At 32.9% G+C, this 26,490-nt stretch overlaps 1 protein-coding gene across 1 annotated transcript in view; it reads left to right on the forward strand.

Moving 5' to 3' along the window:
* LOC101898483 (uncharacterized) overlaps window positions 1-26,490 on the forward strand; it is a 362,514-nt gene that overhangs the window by 254,050 nt on the left and 81,974 nt on the right. The window contains exons 6-9 of the mRNA XM_059123548.1: window positions 14,493-14,603; window positions 18,170-18,373; window positions 21,675-21,826; window positions 22,792-22,936. Of these exons, the coding sequence (XP_058979531.1) occupies window positions 14,493-14,603; window positions 18,170-18,373; window positions 21,675-21,826; window positions 22,792-22,936 (612 nt within the window). The remainder of the gene's footprint in view (window positions 1-14,492; window positions 14,604-18,169; window positions 18,374-21,674; window positions 21,827-22,791; window positions 22,937-26,490) is intronic.

Consider the following 26,490-nt stretch of genomic DNA (forward strand, 5'->3'; position numbering starts at 1 on the left):
TTTAAAATATATGAACAATTAATCTACCTATATATATTTGCAGCACTCTTAAGCCTTTCGATATTTTTAAATTTAGGGATGGAACTATACCTCTGAGCAGGGGATTGTGGGAACCGAAAATAACCCTTTTGTGACTCATCTGAGGACTAAAATTATCAACGAAAATAATCCAGATATTGTCAGTAATATCGGCTACAAAAACTCTATACACCTATAATGCACGGATGAGGATGAGGGTGTTTACATTTCGGAACATCGATACACATGTCTCCTATTTTGAACTTTTTTTTCTACCGAATTGTTTTGTACTTTTGTACAGTAGTATTGCAATTAAAATGCATGTTTATCAGAATTACTTCAAATCTGCTACTAGAATTGATTATATCAGTTCAAATTAAAATTATAGGGATATAGAAAAAAAATAATCTGACATTTTATCACTTGAAAACTGGGTATGTGTGATCGTAGCCGTTTGTGGACATCCTCCTTAGTCTTCCTGAATATATTTTGGTATTCATACCCAACGTCATATAGTGTGCGGAAGAATTTTTGAGGATCCTCATGGAATCACTTTCTCAGTCGATTTATACATGCCCGTCCGTTTTCATGATCAAAATGCAGTTATAGCCTGATTTAGATAATATTTTAAACAGGTCATTTGTTTGAACTACAGATCGGTTCAGATTTGAATATAGCTTCCATATTTATCCGATTATCCGATAAGCCCAAATTGAATGGATTTTAGTTCATACAACCGAATTTAGCCTTGAAAGTGTGACAAATTTGATGAAAATCGGTTTAGGTATAGCTACAGGTCGCATACAAATTTTGCACCGAATCTTGTACTTAAGTCCCTCAAATCCGTAAAAGGCACTCCAAAACAACGATATTTGGTGCCAGCTATTAGATACAGCATACACCTCTGCTAAACCGGTTTAGACACAAGTCCCTCCTTTAGTGTAAATCGATTCACAGAAGAATATATCTCTCATATAGTAGTTCAATTCGATTTTAAATTATGAGTTCTCTAAAGTTATAATAAACCTCCAAAAACGGTCATAGTTTGTACGATCTACTTCACATAAATTCCTATCTATACCTAAATCCCTATAATCCCTTTGAACATTCTTTACTGGTTTTAAAAACATTATGTTAAAATATTGGCCTGGACAAAATGGTGTTAAGTTTAATTCCTTGTGTAGAATAGAACTATTATACAATAATTTATAGAATATATCCCATTACTGGGGTTTCTTCCTGGAATTGAAACAAAAATCCATCAATTGTTAACGGTAAATAGCTGAGCTTATTTTCCAAGACAACAGTTTTCAAATTGAGATTAAATAATTTCATTTTTAAAGAAATTTCCTAAAATCTCTTAGAGTATCCTACAAAAGAAAAGCTTTTATAATTTAATGGATATTTTCCACATTGGAAATCGCTCCCTCCCAAATAGAATACTAAGAAACCAAAAACCACCAAATATTTATTTTACTTTAATAGTCAGATTTTTCATACCAACCAACGCACACGCACACATACCTCGGTTGCTCGTCTTTGTTCTTTATTTTGCGATTCGAAAAATATGCTCTTCGGGGAAAAATGTCTTTTATGCATTGTCAAAAAATATTGTGTTGTGACGAAGAAAACAACTACGGGTTACATATGGAAAAGCACATGTAGTGTTGTTACCATTGGCATGGATCTGCATATAAAAACACAGTGTTCGGGCAATTTTATTCGCAGTTTTTATTCGTTTATATTTTGTTTGCGAGTGTGTGCGGAATGATTTCTTCGAACTGAAACAAATAACAAGTACCTACCACACACATACACAAAACAACCAACATGTTGGAAATGCTTGAATTTTAACAAGCATTCAAGGCATTTCGATTTCGGTATATTCGAATGATGGTGTCGCTGCGCTCCCGTTTTACATTGCTTCCTACAATAAAGTTATCACACAATTTTCGCATAACAATACAGGAATTTTTACTATTAAATCCAACAATTGATGGAACTATTTCTTGTTATAGAAATGTTGTGTTTATTGCAATGGTAATAAAGATTTATTGGAGAAGGACATTTAAGGACAAATTTGTTAAATAATTCTAGAAACATTTCAAGAACAATTATTGGAAGCATATTCCCTAAGGGTATAAATATTAAATTATAAATTAAATTATATTCTTGACATTCACATTTATATTGGAAATTGTTTTTTTTTTTTTTTGTCAAAAACTTTAAACAATGCATGATTTTCATTGCACCCCACAAAAAATGGTCATAATATTTTTTTTGCAACATTTTTTCCAAAGAAAACATGCAAATCATTTTTAATATGCAATTTTTTTCCATGTTCCTGCTACACTTTGCCTCTTCATCATTTTCAATACAAAAAAAAAACAACACACATCTACAAATGCTTTGGCGGAATTGTTGGCATTTGTTGTGAAAGTGTTGACGATGATGGCGAGGATGATGATGCTGTTGTTACTTCTGTTGCTGACAGGCGACACTTAAAACGACAATATGCGATGTTTTTTTTTTTGGTTTTTTTTTTTTTTTTTTGTTATTTAAAAAATGCGCAAAGTGGATTTCATAAATACATACGTTTTCCTCCATACATACCTTTTAACCCCTTGTTATGACAAGGTATTTTATAATCAACATAAAAAGTATGAGATACGATTTATTAAAGACACCGTATTTGGGTAATAAAATATTGCTATGTGCAATGTGTTTGAAATGACAGTTTTAATGAGGGCTTTTTATACCCTACATCACACTGCGATAAGGGTATTATGTCTTTGTGAACTTGTTTGTAACATGGAGAAGGAAGCGAGATAGACCCATACTTATTTTGAGTGTATTCATGAACTCACTTTCTAAGTCGATTTATATACATCAGTCGGTCCATCCGTCCGTCCGTTCGTCTGACCATGTAATTTTGTGAACAAAATGCAGGTCGAGATGAAATTTTGCAAACAAAATTTGTTTGGCTCAAGGACAAACCCTTTTGAAATTGTTGAGAATCAGTTCACATTTAAATATAGCTCCCTGGAATATCTTCAATTGATTTGGGGTAACTGTACTCCAAATGGCCAATATCAGCCCAAATGACCTGGCACTTCGACCGAATTCAGCCTAAAAACAAGTACGTCAAATTTGGTGAAAATCGGTTCAGCTATATCTGTTTCATATGATTTGGAGTTTAAGACCCTTAAATTCACTGTAAGGATCTTCACAGCGCAAGTATGATATTTTGTACCAGATATCAGATACACTAACTAATTCAAATTTTATCAAGATCGGTTAAGGTTTGCATTGTGCACCAGATGGTTAATATCAGTTCAAACGAAGTTAATTTTGGCACATCCGACCGAATTCAGTCTAGAAGCAAGTATAAAATTTGGTGAAAATCGGTTTAGATATAGCTATAACTCCCATATGTATGTTTCATCGGAGTTGGTGTTTATATCCCTCACATTCGTAATATCTAATCTATTACAATGATGTTTGGATGTATTTCGGCACATCCGACCGAATTCAGCCTAGAAGTAAGTATATTCAATTTTGTGAAAATCGCTTCAGCCTTAAATGCCTCCGCCTTATTTAGCGGAAACCGATTCAGTCTAGGATATACGTTCCACTCTAGACAGCTCTAAAGTCAAAATATGCACTCAAACTCACTCCCTATATAAACGTTTATTTATGGTGGCGTAGGGTTTCATAAAGTCGGTATCGGCCGACTTTTGACCTTTCTTTACTGGTTAAAATATGTGTTTTTTAGAAGTATTTTCAATTCAACCTGTAAAACCTAAATTCATCCTCGGCCAATTTGTGTTTAAATTCTGCCTCGATTATAGGCTAGTATGAATTGTGGTCTGAATTGTGGTTTCCTTGAAAAAAAAAAAAAATAAAATTCGACCATATCGACTGAGGTTGTATTTATGATTTCTCGCTAAATTGTTTTGCTTTAACAAATCTGTAGTCAGTTATATTTTTTTTATTTATCCCCCTCCTTTTAAGTGTGTTATGACTGGCATTTTAATAATTTTGTTTATCTAAGAATACGTTCTCCTTGTAAATCTTTTTTGCCTTTAATATTAATTGGAAAACTCATTCTCTATTCTTGACCTTTTAAGCCTTATTATAGCAAATAGACTGCCTTTTTGCCAACTCCTCTATAATTTTACAACAACAATAACGAATTAGTTGTTATTGTTTATAATTTTGTCTCCACAAAGGATATATTGTTAACAAGAAAATTAATACCTTCGACATGGCTGTTGTTGATTTCAAAGGAATATTTATGAGGTTGGGCAATTTAATTTAATTTTCTATCCCATACCGGTGCCATCCCTTTAATTATAAGTCACAAATGAATGAATAAATATTTCGAAAATTTTGGGTTTCTAAGCCTTTGGTAAAACAATGAACCCCACTTAGTTAGCCAGCCATGTAATTATATTATTTTCTAATTGCTTGTTGTATTCTTCTTTGGCCTGGCCTCCCTTCATTAAGGAGTTCCAGTCAAAATATACTTATTAATAATGCAATCAACAATCATCTTTGACTGTTTTCCCTCGTATAAATCAATGCTATTGTTTGAAGGGGTACATATTATCTAGAATAAATTAACATATTTTTCTTCATAAATTGTTTCTAGGGATTTTTTCAATAGCTTGTACAGTGCATCTGCGGTAAAATAATATCTGAAGCATTAAAAAAATATTTTCTTACCTATACCTTGCTTATTTTAAAAAAATACGCTCCAACATTGCAAACCGATCAAACTGATTCTCTTTAAAAATGGTAATGACATATCCGCCAAGTCCAATAGAAAAGTTTTCGTTTCTTTTGTTGGTTTTATGGCACGTACTATAATCCATCAGGTCGTTACTTTAACCTAAATTGTTTTAGAGTTCTTTTTTTGTGTGTGTGTTCTTTTGTTGGCGTTTCAGTGCGATTCTCGATAGTTGGTGTTTGTGTCTGGGACTTGTGGTATTCGATTGTGTCCCCATGGTGGCAACATTATGACATTACCAACTGCTTAACTGTCACACGACAACCCAACCAGCAAAAATCTACCAAACCCAACAGCCAAGCCAGCCAGCCATCCAGTCAGTCAACCATTCAACCAACCGACGTTTCTACAACAAAAAAATAAGAAAAAACTCTGCCATAAGTTTTCTGGTTTCATTTGTGACGTTTTTTTACCATTCTGACGAATGTTGTCGCATTACTTTGTATTTGTTTTTTCTGTGGTTACGTTTCACAGCTCTCAGACAAACCCAACAAACTACATACATAGTTCCTTCCAATACTACACCAAACTTTGTTTGGTCATTTGAAAAGAACACAAAAAACCAAGAAATGCATTTGGGAGCCATTTGAGTAAATTTTGCTTGCATGGTTGATTCCAATTGGAGATTTTTTCGTTTCGTTTTGATTTGAAATAGAGAATGAAATACTTAAGGTGTGAGCACGAAGAAATAAATGCACGTTTTTATCGCTATATAACGTATAATTAACGACTTTATTCTGGATAAATGACATTTCATGAGCAACTTATTTCACTTGATTTGATTCTTAAATTGGGGTAAAAAAAAATTCATGTCTTTATTTGAAAGGGAGAAAAATAACTTCTTTTGGGAGGGATAATAAATGTTCGAGACGGAAAATAACAAAAGAACGTAGTTTTTTAGTAAACTTATTTAAAAAATACTTTAACATCTTTCAACATTTCAAATTTATTTGATTAATTTTATTGGATTTTTATAGATATATATATATTTTTGGCCTACCTTCTGCATTCCTTGTGAAAGTTTTTTTTCAACTTTTATGAATTTAATTTTTATATAATTTTTTAATAAACTTGCTGAAACTTGTATCCTTCCCAGTACCAAGTAGCAATAGTTGAGCATTGTTGAGCATAGGAAATACTTTCTACGGGGAAATCCGAAATTGTAAAGCAATATGGTAGCTTGAAACAATAAGGAATCTAGAAGTAACAGACTGTTTTTGTAAAAAAATTTGCTCGACTCGTTCGTGTTCAAAAGTATTCGTTTTGATTTGGATTTTTATAAATATTATGGAAGCTCTCGTCCATTCTCGAAAAGCTTTGATATGCCAGTGTTTCCATAACCATTATTTTTTAAATTTTTTTATTTAATTTCATTAGGAGTTGTGCTGGTTCTGGCAACAACAATAAGTTCGAAATTTATCAAAAAAAAAAAAAAAAATGAAAAATGTCAAGAAAATGATTCAGTAACAATGGGTCAATTTCTGTTCAAAACAAAGGTCTTCCTTCTATCGTTTTTTTTCTGACATTTTCTTTTGTATTTTTTTTTTTTTTTTTTTTTTGTTACAAAATCAAAAATAAAAGGGGAAAAGCTTTCTTGGGTTTGTCACTGACAAAAAAATGTACTACAAAAAAACCAAAATATATTTTCTTTCACCAAATTTCCAAACCAAAGGAAAAATACTGTTGCAAAAACAGGTTGTAATTCAATATCTCTTATACATTTAAAAGATCTTTATTAAATATATAAAGGGTCGAAAAATTAAAGTTTGGAATGTTAAGCCAATGCCATCTTTGCGGAGTTTCCTACACTGGAAATATTTATAGTCAGGTGATACTTTTAAAAAAAATATTATTAAAAATCAAAGAATTTTTGTCAGGAGTTTCTTGCCAAATACATTCATGAAAAATGCACGATCTTAGGTCAATTAGAATTCCTCTTACCTCCTTCTTCTTCTTGTAAAAAGCATTCTTAAAAATCTATGATTTTTGTCAGGGGGTCCTTGAAAAAAATAGCCAAAAACTTCAAAATTTTTGTCTGAAGATTCTTGGAAAAAATATATATACCTTAAAAATTCAAAAATTTTGGTTAAAAGGTAATTGTAAAAGATATTGTTAAAAATGCTGTGCTTGTAAAAATATTCATTAAATTCATTATTTTTGGTTAGAAGATCCTTGTCTCTTGCCACCCCTGGTAATTATCTCGAACTTGGTCTATATTGAAAATGTATTGTTGGAAAATGTTTTCATTCCACAAAAAGACAAAGGAAATTAAAGGGCCACCTTTGCTTGGGCGCCACATGAAAATATGAGCCTAAAATTGACATTTCCGGCAGAGCCCTTGATAAAATGGCCAAAAATACAAAATAATACTTTTCAAGGTAGATACCCAAAATACAAAAAAAAGAGAATAGTTAGAAATGTTAAATACTTGAAATTGGAGTTGATTTTTATATGGGGACTTTAGTTGAAAATTTGACCCACCTTTTATACAAAAGATTCTAGAAGTAATACCATTTATAAAATTTCAAATCTTTATTTTAGATATTGGGAGGTATAGCTCAAAATAGAGAAGACATATATATATATATATATATATATATATATATATAGATGTTGTACAGTGTGCTTGAGGGCTTTCGTTATATGGTGGTCTTTGTCTCTGGACGAAAATAGATACTTGTTTACATAAAATCAGCCACTAGTGTTGTAATGGGCCTGAGTCAAAGATATGATGTTATATTTACAATTATTTGTATGGCTAGTTTTCAGCCCCCTGCTATCTATAAATAACTACCACTTGATTTATACGCCTTCATCGTTTAGAAGGGAACTTCAGTTATGCTAAACTCAATTTTAGCCATATGTGCGTAAATAAAAAAAATATGGCTAGGATTGTAAGGCAAATAAAATCGGTGCAGTTACTGTGGGGTTTCTAGAACATATTGCTATATTAAAAATTTGATGCCAAAGTGTCTTCTAATTATTAACAACCCGATATAAGAACGTGGACCAAAATGTTTTGATTGCCATGAAAATATGGTATTTCTCCACACAACTTACTTTACCAAAAGAATAACTTTAACACCTTGTTTAAAATTTGATTTTTCCTTCAAATTACATTCTTTAAACACTAAACACCAACCAATTGAAAAACACTCTTCCTATTTACTTTATGTTCGTTCCCGTTTACATACCTTTTTTTTGTCAAGGTTCATATTAAAAACAAAAGGCAACATGCCAAACCCAAGAATACAACACGTTTACCCGCTTACACAACAAAGACATTAATAAATTCTACGAACACTGAGTGCAATTTGTCAGAACCAAAGCGAAAAAAATGCAAGGTAACAAAAATATTGCTGCAGTCAGCAAGGTTTTTCTAACAGACAGTGGCATATTGCAATCTGAAACAAAAGAAGCGAATTTAAAGTGATGTAAAAAGGTTCGCAGAAATACTAGCCGGTAAGTGTGCTGAACAAATTGGGTTTTCATGATGGTGCGTTAGATGTTATAGTCCGGAGGTATTGAAATCATTAGTATACGAAACACATAGGAATTTTTATACTATCTGACAATAATTAAAAAGCGGAGACACAGAGATCGAGAAGTCCATTCGAAATTATAGGAAAATCAATATGTTGGTCTTGTACTTTAAGGCTTTTTTACTGCGATAACTGATTTTTTCTTTATTATATCGATAAAAATTTAAGAATGAGTGAATTTTGCAGATTTTGGAGTAAGCCTTCAGTTCGAACTGCCCGAATTTTTTATACACTCCAGTATGACAAAAATTATATATCCAACAAGGTTCAATTTACCGTTACATAAGCCACATGCTCGAGTTTAATCTACTTTTGCTATTAGAGGCCGCAACAATTTGAGACTTATCCCGGAGAGAAAATTAAAATTCTAAGCCGTTTGCAAGATATAAATATTTTGTTGCTCCATTTTAAATGTTAGTCCCATACCGCATCGAAAGGTGGCCCTGCCGGCACATTTCTCAATTCCACAAGTCCAAACTGTAAATTCATTGTCCACCTTTTAAAGCTGACATTTGCTTCCACTTTCTTCGAAATGTAACTAGACCACATGCCGTTCTTTTATTGGTTAAGGCATGTCCCCAGTGTCCTACATTCCAATAATTTTTTTTACATAAATGCCACCATGAAATTTCAACACATGTCGAATTTTTTAAATGTCGAACATCTCCGGTGGCTCATCAACATTTATTTTAAATACAATAACCCTTTATTATATTCTTTTACGCCGTTTTGTTTTTTCATCTTGCACCACGTAAACGTGCATACAGAACAACGCGAGAATAATAACTGCATATACAACATTACTTAGGTGTGTGTGCGTGTGAATCAATGTGCTCTTGTTATTACTGTTGTATGCACACATACATGTGTGAGTGTGCCGTTGTGTGTGTATGTGTGTTCGCGTTTCGGAAACGTGAACGGAAATATAAATGCGGTTTACGGTTAACAATAAAAACTACATCAACATTGTCGTGGTCTTCGACGTTGTCGCTGTAGTCATCAACTGCATACCTTACACACAGAATACATGGAAACGCACATGCACACACCCACTCACACACACACACTATTAAAGAACATTATCCTGCTGCAAGGCTACAGCAATCCGGAATGTTTTTAAATATTACTGATGTTGTTGCTGGTGCTCCGAGTGTGTGTGCGTTTTTGCGCAAAAAAAGCTTTTAATGTGAGAAGATTAAAATAAGACCCACTCCTTCTCTTAGCCAGCCGTACCATCAGCGGAAACATCGCGATCTGAAATAAAAGCTTTGAAGAATGCTGAGTGCTATAAAAATGGATTTTAAAGATAGTCAATACTCTGCATACAACAGACACTCAGACACAATCATACAACCAGCCAGTCAGACACAAATATCTGCGATGGGTTGCAGCAAAGAAATCAGCAAAAAACATAAACTCTGAGCTACATTGATGCCACACTCTTGATAATACGGCCACCACATGTGGCGAATATCAGATAAGCTGGTAAAAATACTCGGCCAAGGCTATATATTTGCCATAGCATCGTGATGTCGTGGTGGTTTTGAGTACTGGAGAAATCATTCACATCATTCACAAATGTCCATGAAATCACAAGCATTTGGTTTACCAGAATACCGAGAAACGTGCGCGCGTATGTGTAAAGAGGAGTGTATGAATTTGCACTTCCACACATTCACACACACTCACGATAACTGCGAACTCACTCACATTGGCTAAATATTTAAATACCCATATTCCAAATGATTACGAATGTATAGCGTTTGAAAACTGTGGTCTCGGTGTTCACGTTGGTTGGTTGGTTGGTTGGCATCTTAAACGGTGAACGCTTAACGCAAAAATCGAGCGGGGGATTTCTCTTGTATTTGCTGAAAGATGTGTCAAGTGGGTGTGTATATGTGTCATGCATTTATCGAGAAAGGGGGGTGGTGTGGTTACAAATTATTGAAAGTGTTAAATATGCAAATAAAACTAATATTTTTTGAAGGATGCCAAATGGCTATTATTGAATTTCTTAACTTAACTATAAAAATGGATTTAAAAATATTTTGTTTTAATCTCAATTGCACACATTTCACATAGAGAGGTATTAGATATTCGGTTTTAGAAAATGAAGTCATAGATATGCGGTAAACAACACTTTCAAGCATACATAAAGAACTAATGCATTAGAAATACCATAGCGCAGATGTTTGTACTCTCATTTCAAAATTGTCTCTTTAATGAAAAGATAGTTAAAATTTAGCTGGAAATAAATAAAAACGTGAGAAGCGTTAGAAACTCGTTTTTTTTGCCATTTTAGTTTAAAGCATTTTTTTTTGAAGGTATGTGAATAGTATCAAGTTAATTTTTTATTTTCTACGTATGATATTCAACATAAATAAATCATTGTACCGTTCAGGGCTACAGAAACGAGCCATTTTTTATCGGACTCCCACTCCGGAATCATCTTTTAAAATTACATATTCACCCAGCAAGCATTTAAGGCACCATTACACCAGCCTGTAACCGATGTAGTCCTCAATGTAGTCAATTATGATAGGGAATACAAATGGTTGGGCCACACAAAGCAGGTTCATACTATTTTCTAAGAGTCAGACTACAGTTTAGGTCTATCATTTTTAAAAGTTCCGTTATATAAGGTTTCAAATGCGTTTAACAATCAATCTGGCTGTAGAGGTGACGTATATTTTCTGAATCTTTCAGAAACCGAATACTATGTAATCCACTTGGAATTTTCACAAACCAGCTGGCGGTTGAACAATAAAATTAATTGTAGCGAATTCGTAAATATTATAAATATGTCAAAAAAAAAATATTACAAAACAATATTTATTATATTTGATATAATAAAAATTAAGAGTAATATGTATTTTGTTCAGACACTCACAATGAAATTTGATATCATCGCTTGATTCTTTCCCCAAAAACTACGAGAGGATTTTCATTTATTGTATAAAGAATTTTTATGCTACAAACTGGAAGCAGTTATTTATACTCTACACCACACAGTGGTAAGGGTATTATGTCTTTGTGCATTTGTTTGTAACATGGAGAAGGAAGCGAGATCGACCCATAGTTACTTTTGAGGTTTATCATTGAATTAGTTTCTGAGTCGATTTATGCATGTCAGTCCGTCTGTCCATGTATTTTTGTGAACAAAATGTAGGTCGCATTTATTATTCGATGGAGATGAAATATTCCAAAAAAATATATGTTTGGCCCAAGGACAAACCTTATTAAAATTGGTGAGAATCGGTAAAAAATCATACATGGTTTCCATATATATCTTCAACCGATTTCGGGTTAATTGTGTTCATCCGATTTGGGGTTTTAAGTCTCTCAGATGGGTGGGACTCTACAGGAATGATATTTGGTACCAGATATCTGATACTGACCAGAAATGTCAAATTTTGTCAAGATCGTGTCAGATTTGGATATAGCTGCCTTATATACCCTTAATCCGATTTCAGGTTTATTGTGCAAATAATGGCTAATATCAGCCCAAATGGAGAGATGTACCTTTCCATTTGGTGGAACGCGGCTTCGATACATTTTTTTAATATAATCCTTCTCGAAGTGATATCATGCACTCTATAGCAATGTTATTTGGTATAGAAAGCTAAAATGTCTCCGTCAAATTAAGTGAAAATCGTTTCAGATTTGGATAAGCCTTTCATATAAAGAGTTAGATAAAAAAACTGCAACTAACTTCAGACTGCTGTCATTTCTAAGCCACTCGTCCGACAGCTTTTAAAATTATTATTTACAAGCGTACAAAAGCATATGCATTTTGCTGAGAACTTTCCAGAAAAAAAGTTATTCGTGATGGATAGTGTGATTTCTCTATATTTGGCTGGAAAACCACAATTGGCTATCGTTAGAGCATGCCAGCATTCAAATGTGAATAGATCTTTTGTGTCTCGTATCATCGCTCGTTATATTGATACTGGAAGCGCAGCCCGACGGCAAGGAAGTGGACGGAAGAAAACAGCAACATCAGCAGAAATTGTTCGAAAAGTAAAGAAGCAACTTGATCGAAACCCGCGTCTCAGTGGCCGAAAAATGGCTCGTGGGCTGAACATATCGCAATATTCCATTCGGCAAATATTGAAAAATGAGCTCGGGGTAAAGCCATTGAAATTCCAAAAAGTGCAAGAACTTACACCACAACAGGAAGACAATAGACTCAAAAGAGCTAAAAAATTGCTTCGCTTGTCCGAAAGTGGTGAACTGCCGAATTTGTTTTTCTCCGATGAGAAAGCATTCGTTGTTCAGCAGTTTGTAAACAAACAAAATGATCTTGTTTACTTGCCAAAGAGGCCAGCTGAAAATGTGCACCTTCGGTTGGCCACCAGAACTTAAGCGCCGGCCATGGTGATGGTGTGGGCCGCCATAACAGCCGATGGTCGCTCTCAGCGTTCGAAAATAAACAGTATGGTACTGTACCGTAGTGTTCTGTACCGTTCCGAGGTGGAGTGGCGCACTAAGATAATGTACCGTACCGGAGCACAACCATTAAAAAATATTTTAGTGATACTGTACCGGAGCACAACAAGAATCGTACTGTACCGCAGTCGGAGCACTAAAAAACGTAGTGTTCCGCAGTCGGAGCACTACGAAATCGTAGTGTTCCGCAGTCGGAGCACAACAAAATCGTAGTGTACCGCATGGCGGAACATTAAAAAAAAATAATGTATCGGTAGTGTACCACATATGTGTTGTTTACGATTTGTGAGAAAAATTATTACTAGCATAATTCAATATTATGAAAATAAAAGCTGGATTTATTTTATTTGTCATGTATGTTTAGATTGGTTGCAAGATTGAAGAAAGTAGAAAAATATGGGAATAGGTAGAAAGAATAAAAAAGGACCAAATCTGAAGTCATAATAATTTGTATTTAACCATTCAAAATTGAAATTTTCCACGAAAAAGGGAATTTTAGTGGTTGCATTGCAATGGGTTATTATGCAAATAATTTACCTGCTATTTTGTGGTACCGAAAAATGAATGAGTGTTGGTGTAAAAAACTAAATATTTTACAGTGTATGGCTGAGTGTTTAAAATCAGTTCGATTTTCTAATGTGGTCATGTGCTACACTACGATTTTTTAATGCACCGATTGCGGAACACTACGTTTTTTTAGTGCTCCGACTCCGGTACACTACGATTTTTTAATGCACCGATTGCGGAACACTACGTTTTTTTAGTGCTCCGACTCCAGTACACTACGATTTTTTAGTGTTCCGACTGCGGTACACTACGATTTTTTAGCGCTCCGACTGCGGTACACTACGATCATCGTTGTGTTCCGGTACAGTATCACTAAAATATTTTTTAGTGGTAGTGTACCGGAACACTCAAAGGTTGATAGGTGGTATGATCTACTTCAAATAAATTCTTTTGTTATGGGAGCTCTACTAAATATGCATGGTGTAGGGTGTCATATAGTCGGTCCCGACCGACTTTTGAGAATTTCTTACTGGTTTTCAATTGAAATTTTTTACCATTGACAACCAAACCAATCCTTCGTCATAGTTTTTTTCACAATATTCTTCGTTCTATAATTTTTTTGTATATGTTTTGTTTTCCTAAAATAAGTGTTTAATTTTAATTACCTTACAAATATTAGAGATGTAATTGGATTCATTGATTTTTTGTTGTTGTTTTATTCGGTTCGCTAGCTCTATGCTTTGTCATGACATTAATGGGAATGTTTGTTTAACACTCTCGAAAAAATTTCAAGTTATTAGAAGTGAATGGCAAGTCTACAAGAGAAACATGATATTCTAATGTGTCAAAGACACGCACATTGATGTTAAAGCGGTGGGTATATAAAGAGTTTCTTAACGAAATGTTAGCATTGCAACCCCACAAATAATTTAATATTGAAAATAAAGGGGGGAAAATCTACAGCGTTTTCTGAATAAAATTTGAATAAAAAATAGGCAAAATAGGACGAACAATGACTTTGGCACGCACAACTAACATTTAACAATGAAATCATGTCAATTAGTTAAACGAAATTGGTGTTGGCTCTTTTCTATATCGAAATGTTATTTTTGCCAGCTACTTGTGCATGGTTGATTAAGCTAATGTTTGTTTCGCTTTTGTGTTTTTTTCTCAATATTTTCTAGTGCCACCGGAGAAGCCAGCCATTTACAAACCCATACGCCATGAAAAGGTCAGCAATGTGGAATCGTTTAATGAAGGCAATGATATTGTGCTGATATGTGAAGTGTCTGGTGGTAAGTTGAAAATTAATTTTAACACCAACATTTAAATTGTTAAATTTAGAATTGAAGTAATGATTGCAAAGCTATTTAAATATATTTCTTTATTGTTTTTTATTTTTGTTCCACAAACGATAACAAATTAATTTCTGGTTTCCATTGTAATGCAGCACCACGTGTGCATGAAAATTGATTAGAAATGTAAATGTTATTTTGCGGTATATAAAATGAATTGTTTTGTTGTGTTTTACTCCTTTTTTGCAATACAACACAACACAATTTTGAAAAATTTAATTTACCAGAAATATGACCGCATAATAACCAGCTATTTTGGTCAGAACTAGCATGGTGTTAGTAGTTCTGCATGCGCTATGCCGGCAAATAGCGTATACGCTTGGAATCGGAATTAATTAAAAATACAACCCGAAAAAAACGCAGAACACGTAAAACATGAATTAAATATTTTACATATGTATGTGTGCTCTTATACATAAAATAACAACTGCATTAAATTATTTATAGTTGTTTCTAATTGAAGCATAAAAAAGCCAAAAACACAAATTATATTTGGTCTACTTGACTTCTGAACAAAACGGAATTTTATTTATTATCGTTTTTTTACACCAAAAAATTGTGTTGTCAAAAATTTATCGTTTTCATGCAATTCTGAATTTTTGAAATTATTTTTGTAAAAATAAACAATTGAAACCTACTACGTGTGTTTAATTAAATTTAATTGCCTTGTTTTTTATCTCATGTTTAGTGATGGTAATTTGTAAACAATAATAGGTAAAATTGTCATTGCTAATTACAATAGATTAGTTGTTAATCAAAGGCAAATTTGAATTCGTATTTTGTACAATTAATTCCATGAAACCTAAACGGACTAAAGTGAATACAAATTAGAAATCATTTGATTTAGTTTTCGTAAATAATGCAATTGAGAATCAATTCATAAGTGTTAATGAAATGGGTTTGAATCATGACATTAAAAAGACTTTTATACCTAGATTGAAATTTTTGCTTTCGAAAAGTTAGTCTAATACTGATAAAAACATTGTGTACATGGGGTATATGACAATCTGCCACTATCGTAAAGACGATGGACCGAATTTTTCCCTGAGAAAAAGTAATTTTAGATTTACTCTAATTCAGTTCAGAGATATCGCATTCCAAAAGGTCGTGGTTAAATATTCAAAATATTGAAAATATGGAAGAATTAGATAATGTCTATCCATAAACTTTGAACTTGACCTTCGTAGACCAGTCTTTTTTTTTTTGTTTTTCTTAAAAAAATGCGAATCAATTCTTAACATTTTTTGTAATTCTAAGGATATTAGCAATGATTTGAGTTGGCCAAAACAATGATGAAATGAAAGAAAATGATATAGCCAATTTCATGCCTTTCAAGATCTAAGAAATATAATAACTACCGCTTACTATTTTTCAAAAGAAGCAGATCTGAAGATTGGATTTTCACTGGTCAATCAATATCGAGTTGGAACTTCCAAAGACATAAACACGAAATTTTAAGATATTTTGAAGGAACTTTCAGACTGGTCCACTTGGAATATTTGGTCTTTTAGTCCTATATAATATGCCAAATTTTCAACGGTAAATAAAAGTTCCTAACATGTAATTTCAAGTTATATTTTTTTTGTAACAATTTGGGTTGTAAGAATTAACTTTTTAATAGATTTTTTAAAGAACTATAGTTCCATTTCCAGTCCTTAAGTGAAATTTCTGTAAAGAAGTCTCAAGTATTATTAAAGTTATAAATGAACACTAGCAAAGGAGGTTAAAGAATTACATGGAGGTATATTCTAAGTGATCACTTTGATTTAAAAGCTGACTTGACTGAGAGTCGTTAGAGTTAAACGAGTGCTTAAAATATTTTCAGAGTCATAAACTCCAATAAAGGACATTGTTTCTTGAAAATAAAAGTTGATATTTTGGAATAGAATATGTTCACTAACAGCAAGCGTCATTAACGTGGTCTTCGAAAATAGAAAATAGCCTACCAGGACAATAAACACGATATTTTTAGATTTTTTTTTCAATAACTATTACTTGCAACAAAATAACTAACAGCAAGCGTCATTAACGTGGTCTTCGAAAATAGAAAATAGCCTACCAGGACAATAAACACGATATTTTTAGGTTTTTTTTTTTTCAATAACTATTACCTGCAACAAAATAACTTTTTAAAAGATTTTTAAGGACTTGTTATATTATACATTTTTTTTAATTTATTTTCGATTTTATTGTTTCCGCACTAGAAACACTTTTACTACAAATTCAATATAAAAAACCAGATATTTTTAGAAGTTTATATGTATATGTATGTCTGCCTTATTTTGATTCTGCACTATAAATACTTCTTATAAAAAGGTGTCGTATAATCGGCACTGTGTCAGTTTTTCACTTTTCTTGTCTCCTACGGAAAAACTATTGACACCAAAACTCTTTAATGTTTACATTACTAAAACTAGTTCGTAGAATTATCAAAATATCATAAGCCTAAGAAAAGTCATTGAATATATATCAAGCGTTTTTGTAGTAATCTTCCTTCTGCGTGCTCCAAATTTCCCACACAAAATCTTTTCTATTTGTTTCCACACTTCTTCATCTTTATCGATTTTCTTTAATAAACAACATATCTTTATTTAACATTTGTACTCGTGTTGTTGTGATATTTTGATAATCCAATGAACTAGTTTCATTCATTGTTACGGCTACAATACATGGGCAATTAGTTAGTACATCAGAGCAGAGTGTTGAACGACATCAATTTTGTAGTAACATCATTTGGCAAATAACTAACAATAACCACGAATTCTATGCAGACAAGACAAGATGGGGAGGCTGACACTGACTAGTGGGCAGCCAGGCAGGTTGGCTAGCTAGAGCAGCAGGCAATGTGCTGCTGTTATATTGGATAAAAACGAAAACAAATGAACTGTTTGAACTTAACTAACCTAGATGAACTGGAAACAAACAGTTGTCAGTCTTGTCGTATGACCGACCGGCAGAGCAGAGTTCACTTGAATCGAATAACAAACTGAACGGCAACAGCAACAACAAGAAAAAAAGAAACAAAAAATAAAGAATAACAATTCTGGCAAATGATGTTAGTTGGTTCAATGCGAAATGAACAAACTATCTTACGTCCCATACCGCCCCCCCATTGCCCACCGTGCTTGTATTCATTGATCCAAACAGCTGGCACAGTATAAAAGGATATCTTTTGTTTATTGCAATTTTATTTGCTTTTTGTAGATGTTGTTGTTGTAGTTATTTGTTCATCTCTTCTATATCTGCTGTTATCTTAATTTAGTGAATGTCTACAATCGAAGTAGACAGGCAAAGGACAACGAATTGTATACAATTTACTTATGCATTTATGTTCTGGTGTGTATGTGTATCTAGTATGTGTATTTATTGTTATGTTTTTTTTTTCTTGGCCAATTTCACAGTTGTTGTCTTTTTATTCTTGTTTCCTTCTCTCTTTTTTGATCTATTTCCTAATGTTTACTTACACTCATTCGATTTTTTTGCTCTTGTCATTTATTTTTCCACAGGACGTCCACTGCCCAATGTTACATGGTATTTGGATAATACGGTGATTGATGAATCGTTTGAACATCGTCCGGACGGTAAGACTGTTAACCACTTGTCATATCCAAATGTTGGACGACAACATCTGAATGCGAGATTAGTTTGTGTGGCCAGCAATACGAATTTAACTCCACCGAACAACAAAGTGGTCATACTGGATGTCAACTGTAAGTATCGATTTTGTGGTATTTATGCTTTATGGGTGGGTGTATGCCTCAATGTTGTGAATCTGATGTAAGGGCGACAGCGACAGATATTTAAGTATTCGTTTTGTTCGTTAGCCAGAACTGCAGGCCATGTATGAATGTACGATATGTAGTTCATATATTGTTGTTGTGATGTAACAAAGCTATGCTTGTTTTGCCCTCGTTTAATCCTCTACTTTTTTATCTGATCAGACTTTGTGTAGTTGTAGGTAGGGTATTCACATAATATGTTGATTTTTAGTCAATTCATACGAACATACATATTTGTATATGTGTGGTTACAAGTGATAGGACTTTAGTTTTGATTTGTGGTGAACGTTTGTTTTTATGTTGTAGGTTAAAAGGTCATTATTAAAGAGAATTTGTGAGAAAATTCAATGGGCATAGATAATTTTATTTGAAGTCAAAAATTTGTGGTAAAATATGTTATCTATTTGGATACTTTTAGGGTTTCTTGAAATCAAAATACAGGAGTCATATATGCTATGGATTTATGAAATCAATAAATAAATAACGTGACACTTATTACAAGCACATTTGAGAATATTTTTCATGGATTATCAATTACCTGAACGCTGACCAGTTAGAAGTATTTGTGAGCGTAAAATCATCGTTGTGTTTTTTAGGGAACTTCTTGAAAAAAATTAGTTTCAAGGAACATTTAGAATCCTAAACTTTAATTTTAAAAAGAATAGTAATATGATTCAAAGGTAAGACGCCAAAGAAAATTATTAAAAGAAAATTGGAGTCGTAAAGATTAATTGAAGAATCATTTGTTTGGCCCTAGGACGAACCCTATTGAAATTGGAGAAAATCGGTAAAAATTTAGATATAGCTCCCATATATATCATCGTCCGATTTGCCTTTTATTGTGCACCAAACGTGTAATATCAGCCCGAATTGTATGGAATTTTGCACATACACCCAAATTAGGCCTGAAATATGTATACAAAATTTGATCGAAATCGGTTCAGATATAGCTATAGCTCCCATATATATTGTTCATCCGATTTGTTATTTTTGTCCACCGCCACCGCAATATGCACTATGCAACAACAATATTTGGGGGAATATATCAAATACAGCTCAGAAATACATTTGCTAAATTTTATCGAGACCGGTTCAGATTTGGATATAGCTCCCATATATACCTTCGTCCGATTTACTTTTTTTTGTGCACCAAACGTCTAATATTTGTCCAAATGGGATGGAATTTGGCACTTACGACCGAATTGAGTCTAGAAGCTAGTATGTCAAATTTGGTGAAGATCGGTTCAGATATAGCTATAGCTCCCATATATAGTGTTCACCCGATTTGTTATATTTGATACCCACAGCCGTAATATACACTCCGTAACAATGATATTCAGGGAAATATATCAAATACAGCTAAGAAATATCTTTGCCAAATTTTATCGAGTTCGGTTCCGATTTGGATATAGCTCCCATATATATTTTTATCCGATTTCAAATTAATTGTGCACCAAATGGGCAATAAAAGTCCGAGTTTAAAAGATGCAAATGCTTCGGCATATTTAGTCCTATAAACTTTAAATTATAATTGTAATCATAGCGTGTATGATTTAATTCTCTCATAAAAACTTTTAATTGTTATGCGCAGCTCTACTAAATTAGCAAAGTGGTGTAGGGTATCAAAAAGTCGGCCCGCCCGACTTTAAGACTTTCTTTACTGGTTTTTCATTCTTACTGAGGGAATATCGATGTTCTCCTACTGAACTACTCGTAGTTCACATATAATTTAACGCAATCACAATTTCAAGTTGACCCTAGCTTTCCAAGTAGTCACATAATTGTAAAACTAAGATTTGGTTAACGTGAATATTTGGTAAAATCGCCATCTCATGTGTATTTCAAAATAGAGTATTAAAATCTTTCGAAATTCCAAATTGGAAATTTCCATTTGGAGCTTTATAGACTCTTTCCCACAAAATGAAAATTAAAATTTAAGCCCAAAATATAAGACCTTAAAGTATTTAGATAGGGGTTTAAAATTAAACAGAGAAACTTATATTATTACTTTGATCTTTGGAAATAAAATGGGTTACATCTCGTCGTGTGTTGGTATCGTCTACATATAACAAGGCATCTAGTTGCAAGCCGAAAATACATCTTATGTATATGGTTCAGGAAAATTCCACAAATTCCACATCTAAACTGCAAATCGCTAATTTTTATATCTGTTTACATATTTACCTACTTTTATTTAGTGTCTGTCTATTGACCGTTCAGAGGTTCAGAGGTTTAAATAATGCAATTGTTGTTGTGGTTCGCCATTATTTTGCAGATAAATAAAAATTCTCTTGAAATCGCGTGACATTTAAACTTATTTTGCAATTTTGTTGTATTTGTATTTCCCGCCACCGTACACCAAAATGAAATGACGAAAAACTCAAACCATCAATGTAAAAAAAATCTTACTGGCTGAATATCTCACAGATATTCTGTCGTTGTGCGTGTTGATGTTAAAGTTTAAGTGTCAACATTCAGACATTTCGTGTTCACATAAAATTTATTATTTCATCTGCACAAAAGTAAGACAGACCACTACAATGATCAGGCTGCACATATATACACACCGACCGTCATGTCATGACATGGCGTGACGAGTTCTTTTGCCTTTACAATTACCCAGTGAATTTAGTTTAGCTTTCAATTTAAAAAATAAAAAAACACACTGATAACTTTTTTTCAAAGAAGGTTAATCGTTTTGTATTTAATTTTTGTTTGACATCGAATTTTCAAATGTAAAATGAGGAGTTTAATTGTTGGCATGATCATTTTCCAAATCAAAATTTAAGTTTTTGTTGTGAATAACTATTTATAGAACTGAATGACTAAATTTTGGATGTTAATTATCTGAAAAAAAAATCTAGAAAATCAAAGCATTATTACATCGACTACAAAAAGCTAATTCTCAATCAGCTGATGATACTGATACACATTCTTAATACCTCAACTATCAATATTGCTTCCTTACTGGAGTTTTGGGTGTGCTCCGGCCTAAACGAAAATATGTTTCCAGTTTACTATATGCTAGGGCTTAACATCTTCGATATAGTTTTTTTGCCTATTTTCCTCCTACAATTCCGAGTAACTATTTTCCCACAACAAATTATGAAATATAAACATCATAGAAACGTTAAAAAAATCTGTCTATTTAATCGCTTTAAAACCAAGTTCAACAACTTAGATAAATAAAATTAATACCATTCTATTCTCTATTTCTATTCTCTTTTTCTAGTGAAACCAATTGCCGTTCACATAATGACAAAAGACCGATTTGTTTCGGCCGATCGCACATATGACATCGAATGCAAGTCATCCGGTTCAAAACCACAAGCCGTCATTACATGGTGGAAGGGTAATAAACAATTAAAAAAGCTAACAAAAAACGTAAGTGAAAATAAAACACACACACCGATGAGCCAAATAGAAGTGATAAGTAATGTTTTTCGCACCAGCGGCAACAACAATAACAACACTAATAATATTTTATAAACAATGTCACCAATTAACACATACATTCAATGGCAATTACATGAGTACATTTTACAACATACTTTAGCTATTTTATAGACAAAAAAATTAAATATAAATCAAAAACAAAGAAAAAAGAAAATACAAGAAAATTAATGTAAATTTAATGAAAACATAATAATTAGTTTAATATGGAATTGAATTAATTATATAATTTTTTAGTTACAAGTTTTTAGCCTATTTTTTCTGAATGGTAGCCCACTCACATATATGCCATTCAACAACTGATGCTATTTAAAGGGTCAATCATACTATCCAACCATAATGATGTATATGTGAGAGCATACGAGCAAAGTAAGAGAGAGAAAACTGTTATTAAATGAATACTCATAAAATCAAAGTGACGACCTACATTAAGGACAACCCACTAACACAGATATACATCAAAAACGTATTATGCCATATGTTGATGGTGCTGAGACTAATAATAGTCACACACAAGCCCTCATACAGCCACACTCACTCAAACACTTTAACACTCCAACACTTGTGTATATAATTTGCACACCCTTGTCTCTCATAGACCTTAATTGATAAAATGTCACTTTTATGTGAATGTCTGCACTTTCGTTTTAATCGTAGTGGTCGAATGACCGACCGTCCGGCACTACTACTATAGTTTACTGTGTCAATAGCTAGTGCTGCCAGTAAACGTTAATATTCGTGGAAAATATTTTGTTAATTTGCCATTGTTTCTGTTCTTAATTTCTTTTCATATCGCCACGGTCATAAATGCCAATACCGCCGACGCCACCACCACCGGCATCATCGTCATCATCCCACCAATGGTTTCGTTAACAAAACCACACACATGTTTCCAGTTTAATGAACCCGACAATCAATCCTTAAGTATATTAACATTCACGCCTACCCGAGAAGACGATGGCAAATATTTAACATGTCGAGCGGAAAATCAATTTATTGAGGGCAGTGCCATTGAGGATAAATGGCGTCTGGTTGTACACTGTAAGTATGAATGAAAAAAATATAAATAGTATTTTAAGTCAATATAGAAAATAATTAAAAAATAATATAAGGATGACTGACCTTCATTCTGGTGTCTATGCAAATGTGGGGCAAGGAGTCAAATTAGCTTATTTGTTTTCACTCATCAATAATACACTGATTTTGGGTAATATCAGTTCCCCAGTACTAAGGGTCAACAGCTGTAATATTAAATGCCGAATGATGAGAAAGAATCTGAAAAATCTATAATATAAATTGGTGTTAAAGAAGAAAGTTTCAGTCGGTGTTCCGACAGCCATATACCCTCAGAAGAAAAATTAAGAATAATCCTGGATTTTTTTGAGAAGAGACGCCGGACATATTGAAGAAATTTATTTTCATACGAAAATTTTTGTTTCGAGATATATTATTGTTATTAGAATTATACTTTATTCAAAACATTTACACTTTTTATGGATGGTACCAGAAGGATATTTCGATTGCCTGACCTAATCTGACTCAATTTTTCTATAAGTAAAAGATACTCCAACTGATTATGTGTCCTTTTTTCACAAAAAAGTTCGGCCGGGCCGAACTTTTAATACCCTCCTCCACTTTAAAGGAACTTGAGAAATTTCAAAAAAAAAAAAAAAAAAATCCATGATAAATACAGCTCACAGAAAACCCTTATATACAATATATACTATTACTAGCTGGCCAGGTCCGCGTTGCCGGCCCGTACTTTTAGTCTTTAAAGCATAATAAATCACAGATCTGACTTATGTATGCGGCACAATTTTGATTATAAGTAATGACGCCATTATAATTACTCCAATTTTGATTATAAGTAATGACTTGATCATGAGTAATGACTCCATGACTAAATAAAAATTAATATTCATGGCAAAAATTATAATTACCGTCGGTTTTAAATATTTTGAATAGCCTGATCTTATTTTATTTGAGTGTTAAATACCTATATGATAAAGAACATCTATAATAGCCCCATGTGAAAATTCAGCTCAATTTTTGATATTGTAAAAAGCATTCAAATGGGCTATAATTTGAAATTTGTATTTCCAACATTTAAAATCCCGTACTGCGTGGTATTCAGTTTTGTTCACCTCATACTTGAAGACAGAATGTTGTCAGAATAGCCAAAAAATTACTCTTTTGCTCCTATTACCGTAAGATGGGCATTAATTGTTTGTCATTTAAATTGTGCGGCGGAGATCCAATAAAGTTACTTTATAATTTCGTATTTTTTTCATGTTTCTGCCACAATTTCCGACTGAATGAGTCCCAGATTGACATTTCGGAGTTTATTTCATATAGACGTACATCCCTAATCTACGTTCCCAACCAATATTCTCTCTTTTCCGAAAAATAAAAATTTATAAGAAGAGGTTTTCTTCCCTCTTAGAAACAAAGATGTCAAATAAGGGCCAAAAAATGAAAAAAGTGGCAAGACCCCGAAAATACCTTAAATCATATGATGGTGATACCAAAACGTGATAATTTTTTGCAAAGATGGTTTCTTCTTAAATTATGAACATAAGCTAAAATTAGTACAAAAAATATGGTTAAAATGTAGAATATACTTGAAATCGGGTTGTTCCGTTATCAGGGGTTATGATCGATATCATGCCAAAGCGATTAAAGGTATATTGAATGTTTAGGTAGAATTTCTATTTTGCGATCTTTATAGTCGGTATTTGACTGATTGCAGTCCCAATGTATTTTGCATTTTGTGTTCTCATTTGACAATTTATTGTCATATGAAAGAAGCAGGTCCACTTTTTGAAATTAATCCCATAACGCTTCTTCGGTCATTTTTGTTTGTTTAAATGTGTTCGCATCTTCCAGCTGAAGCACGATGTAGGTCCTGGAGTATAATAACAGTTTTATCCGTTGTGGTTTTATATTGCCCAAAAAAAACCTACACATGATATTAGAATTCAAAAAAAAAAAAAAACACTACAAATGTACATTCGAAAATAGTAACTCAAAATGGAAAAAAATATGCAATATAAAACATTACTATTGTACATTTCAAAAGTCAAAATGAAAACGTTTAAATTTCACATTTTTACGCGATTTTTTTGGATTTTATTCTTTTCTGCCAAGAGGCAATTCCGAATTTGTCTAAATCGTTAAAATCAGACCAGCGGTGTTTATGTTATAAGAATAGTAACTAACACAACTTTCTTTTACATATAGAGAGATAGATTTAAAAGTAGGCGCGTTCCTCAGCCCCTAAATAAGTATTTAGGGTTGGATGGAAAGCCAACAGCATCTCGTGTAATAATTCTCAAACCGATATCTTCACTATTTTGGCAAATATAAAGATTTTAGATAAATCGTAATAGTGGGCGTAAAAGGAGGCGCGGCCAATATTTTTTTCTTTAAAAACCTAACTCGGGGTATGACGAACGTTTGTACAAAAAATAATGCAAATCGGTCCAGGCGTTTTCAACTGATTCCGTTACCAACAAACAACAATTGATTTTTATATATATAGATTATACAATTTTTTGTCGTAGGCTGCAGAACCCAAACTTTAAATGCAAAATTCGAAATGATTGTGGTAAAAATGTCTAATATCATCAAACTGGAAACAATTCCGGTGAATAATGCCAGTAATATTATATAAAATACGAAATAAAGGGAGGTGCCGTTATATTTGGGCTATATGAAGACGCGGTATATGGATAATTTTCCGTTATAGGTTGTAGTACCCATTAGGAGCTTCAAACACGAAATTTGAAAAAATTTCGTGAATAATATTCTTAAAATCATCAAGATACCGAATATCAGGAGCAATCGTCATTTGGGGGCTATACGAACATGTGGACCTGCATAGGCAATTTATTTGTCAAAGGCTGTAGTACCCATTACGAACTTTAAATACGAAATTTAGAGGGTACAGTTGTATGGGGGATATAAAGTGCTTGGAAGGAACTACATGATAATTAAATTGAAAGTGAATAAAATTATCAAAATACCGAATAACGGGAGGTAACATTATAGATTTTACGTGTGATGCCTTTTTATGTGGTTTATAGAAAATTTTCTATCATAAGTTGTAGCATCCATTAAGACTAGCAAATACGAAATTAAAAAAGAAAGAATTAATATATTTTTCAGAAATCATCAAACAAATTCATCAGAATACCGAATATTGGGAGGTATCGTTATATGCGGTCTATACGAAGACGTGAACCTGCATATGCAATTTTTGTATGAGAGGTGGCGTTATATGGGGGATATACGATATCGTAGACCCTTGTAGATAATTCTCTTTGAGGTGCTCTAAAGTACTCACAAAAAACTCCTTGTGTGAAAATTTCAGACAATTTCATTGACAATTCCTTCGTATGGTGGAATGTAAAAACACATTTTAGGGTTGAAGTCGCACTTTGCTTTTAAGTTCATGCAAAGTTTTTTAACCTAACCTAACTTCAGCCGGATGACATCGGAGACGAAAATACTCTCTTCATATTTAACTATAAGCCACCAAAGAATGGAAAGCTCTATTTTCTTTATATATCATAAAAAATTTGTTTCAATTTTGT

This window comes from Musca domestica, unplaced genomic scaffold (assembly GCF_030504385.1).
Source record: "Musca domestica strain aabys unplaced genomic scaffold, Musca_domestica.polishedcontigs.V.1.1 1, whole genome shotgun sequence".
NCBI lineage: Eukaryota > Metazoa > Arthropoda > Insecta > Diptera > Muscidae > Musca > Musca domestica.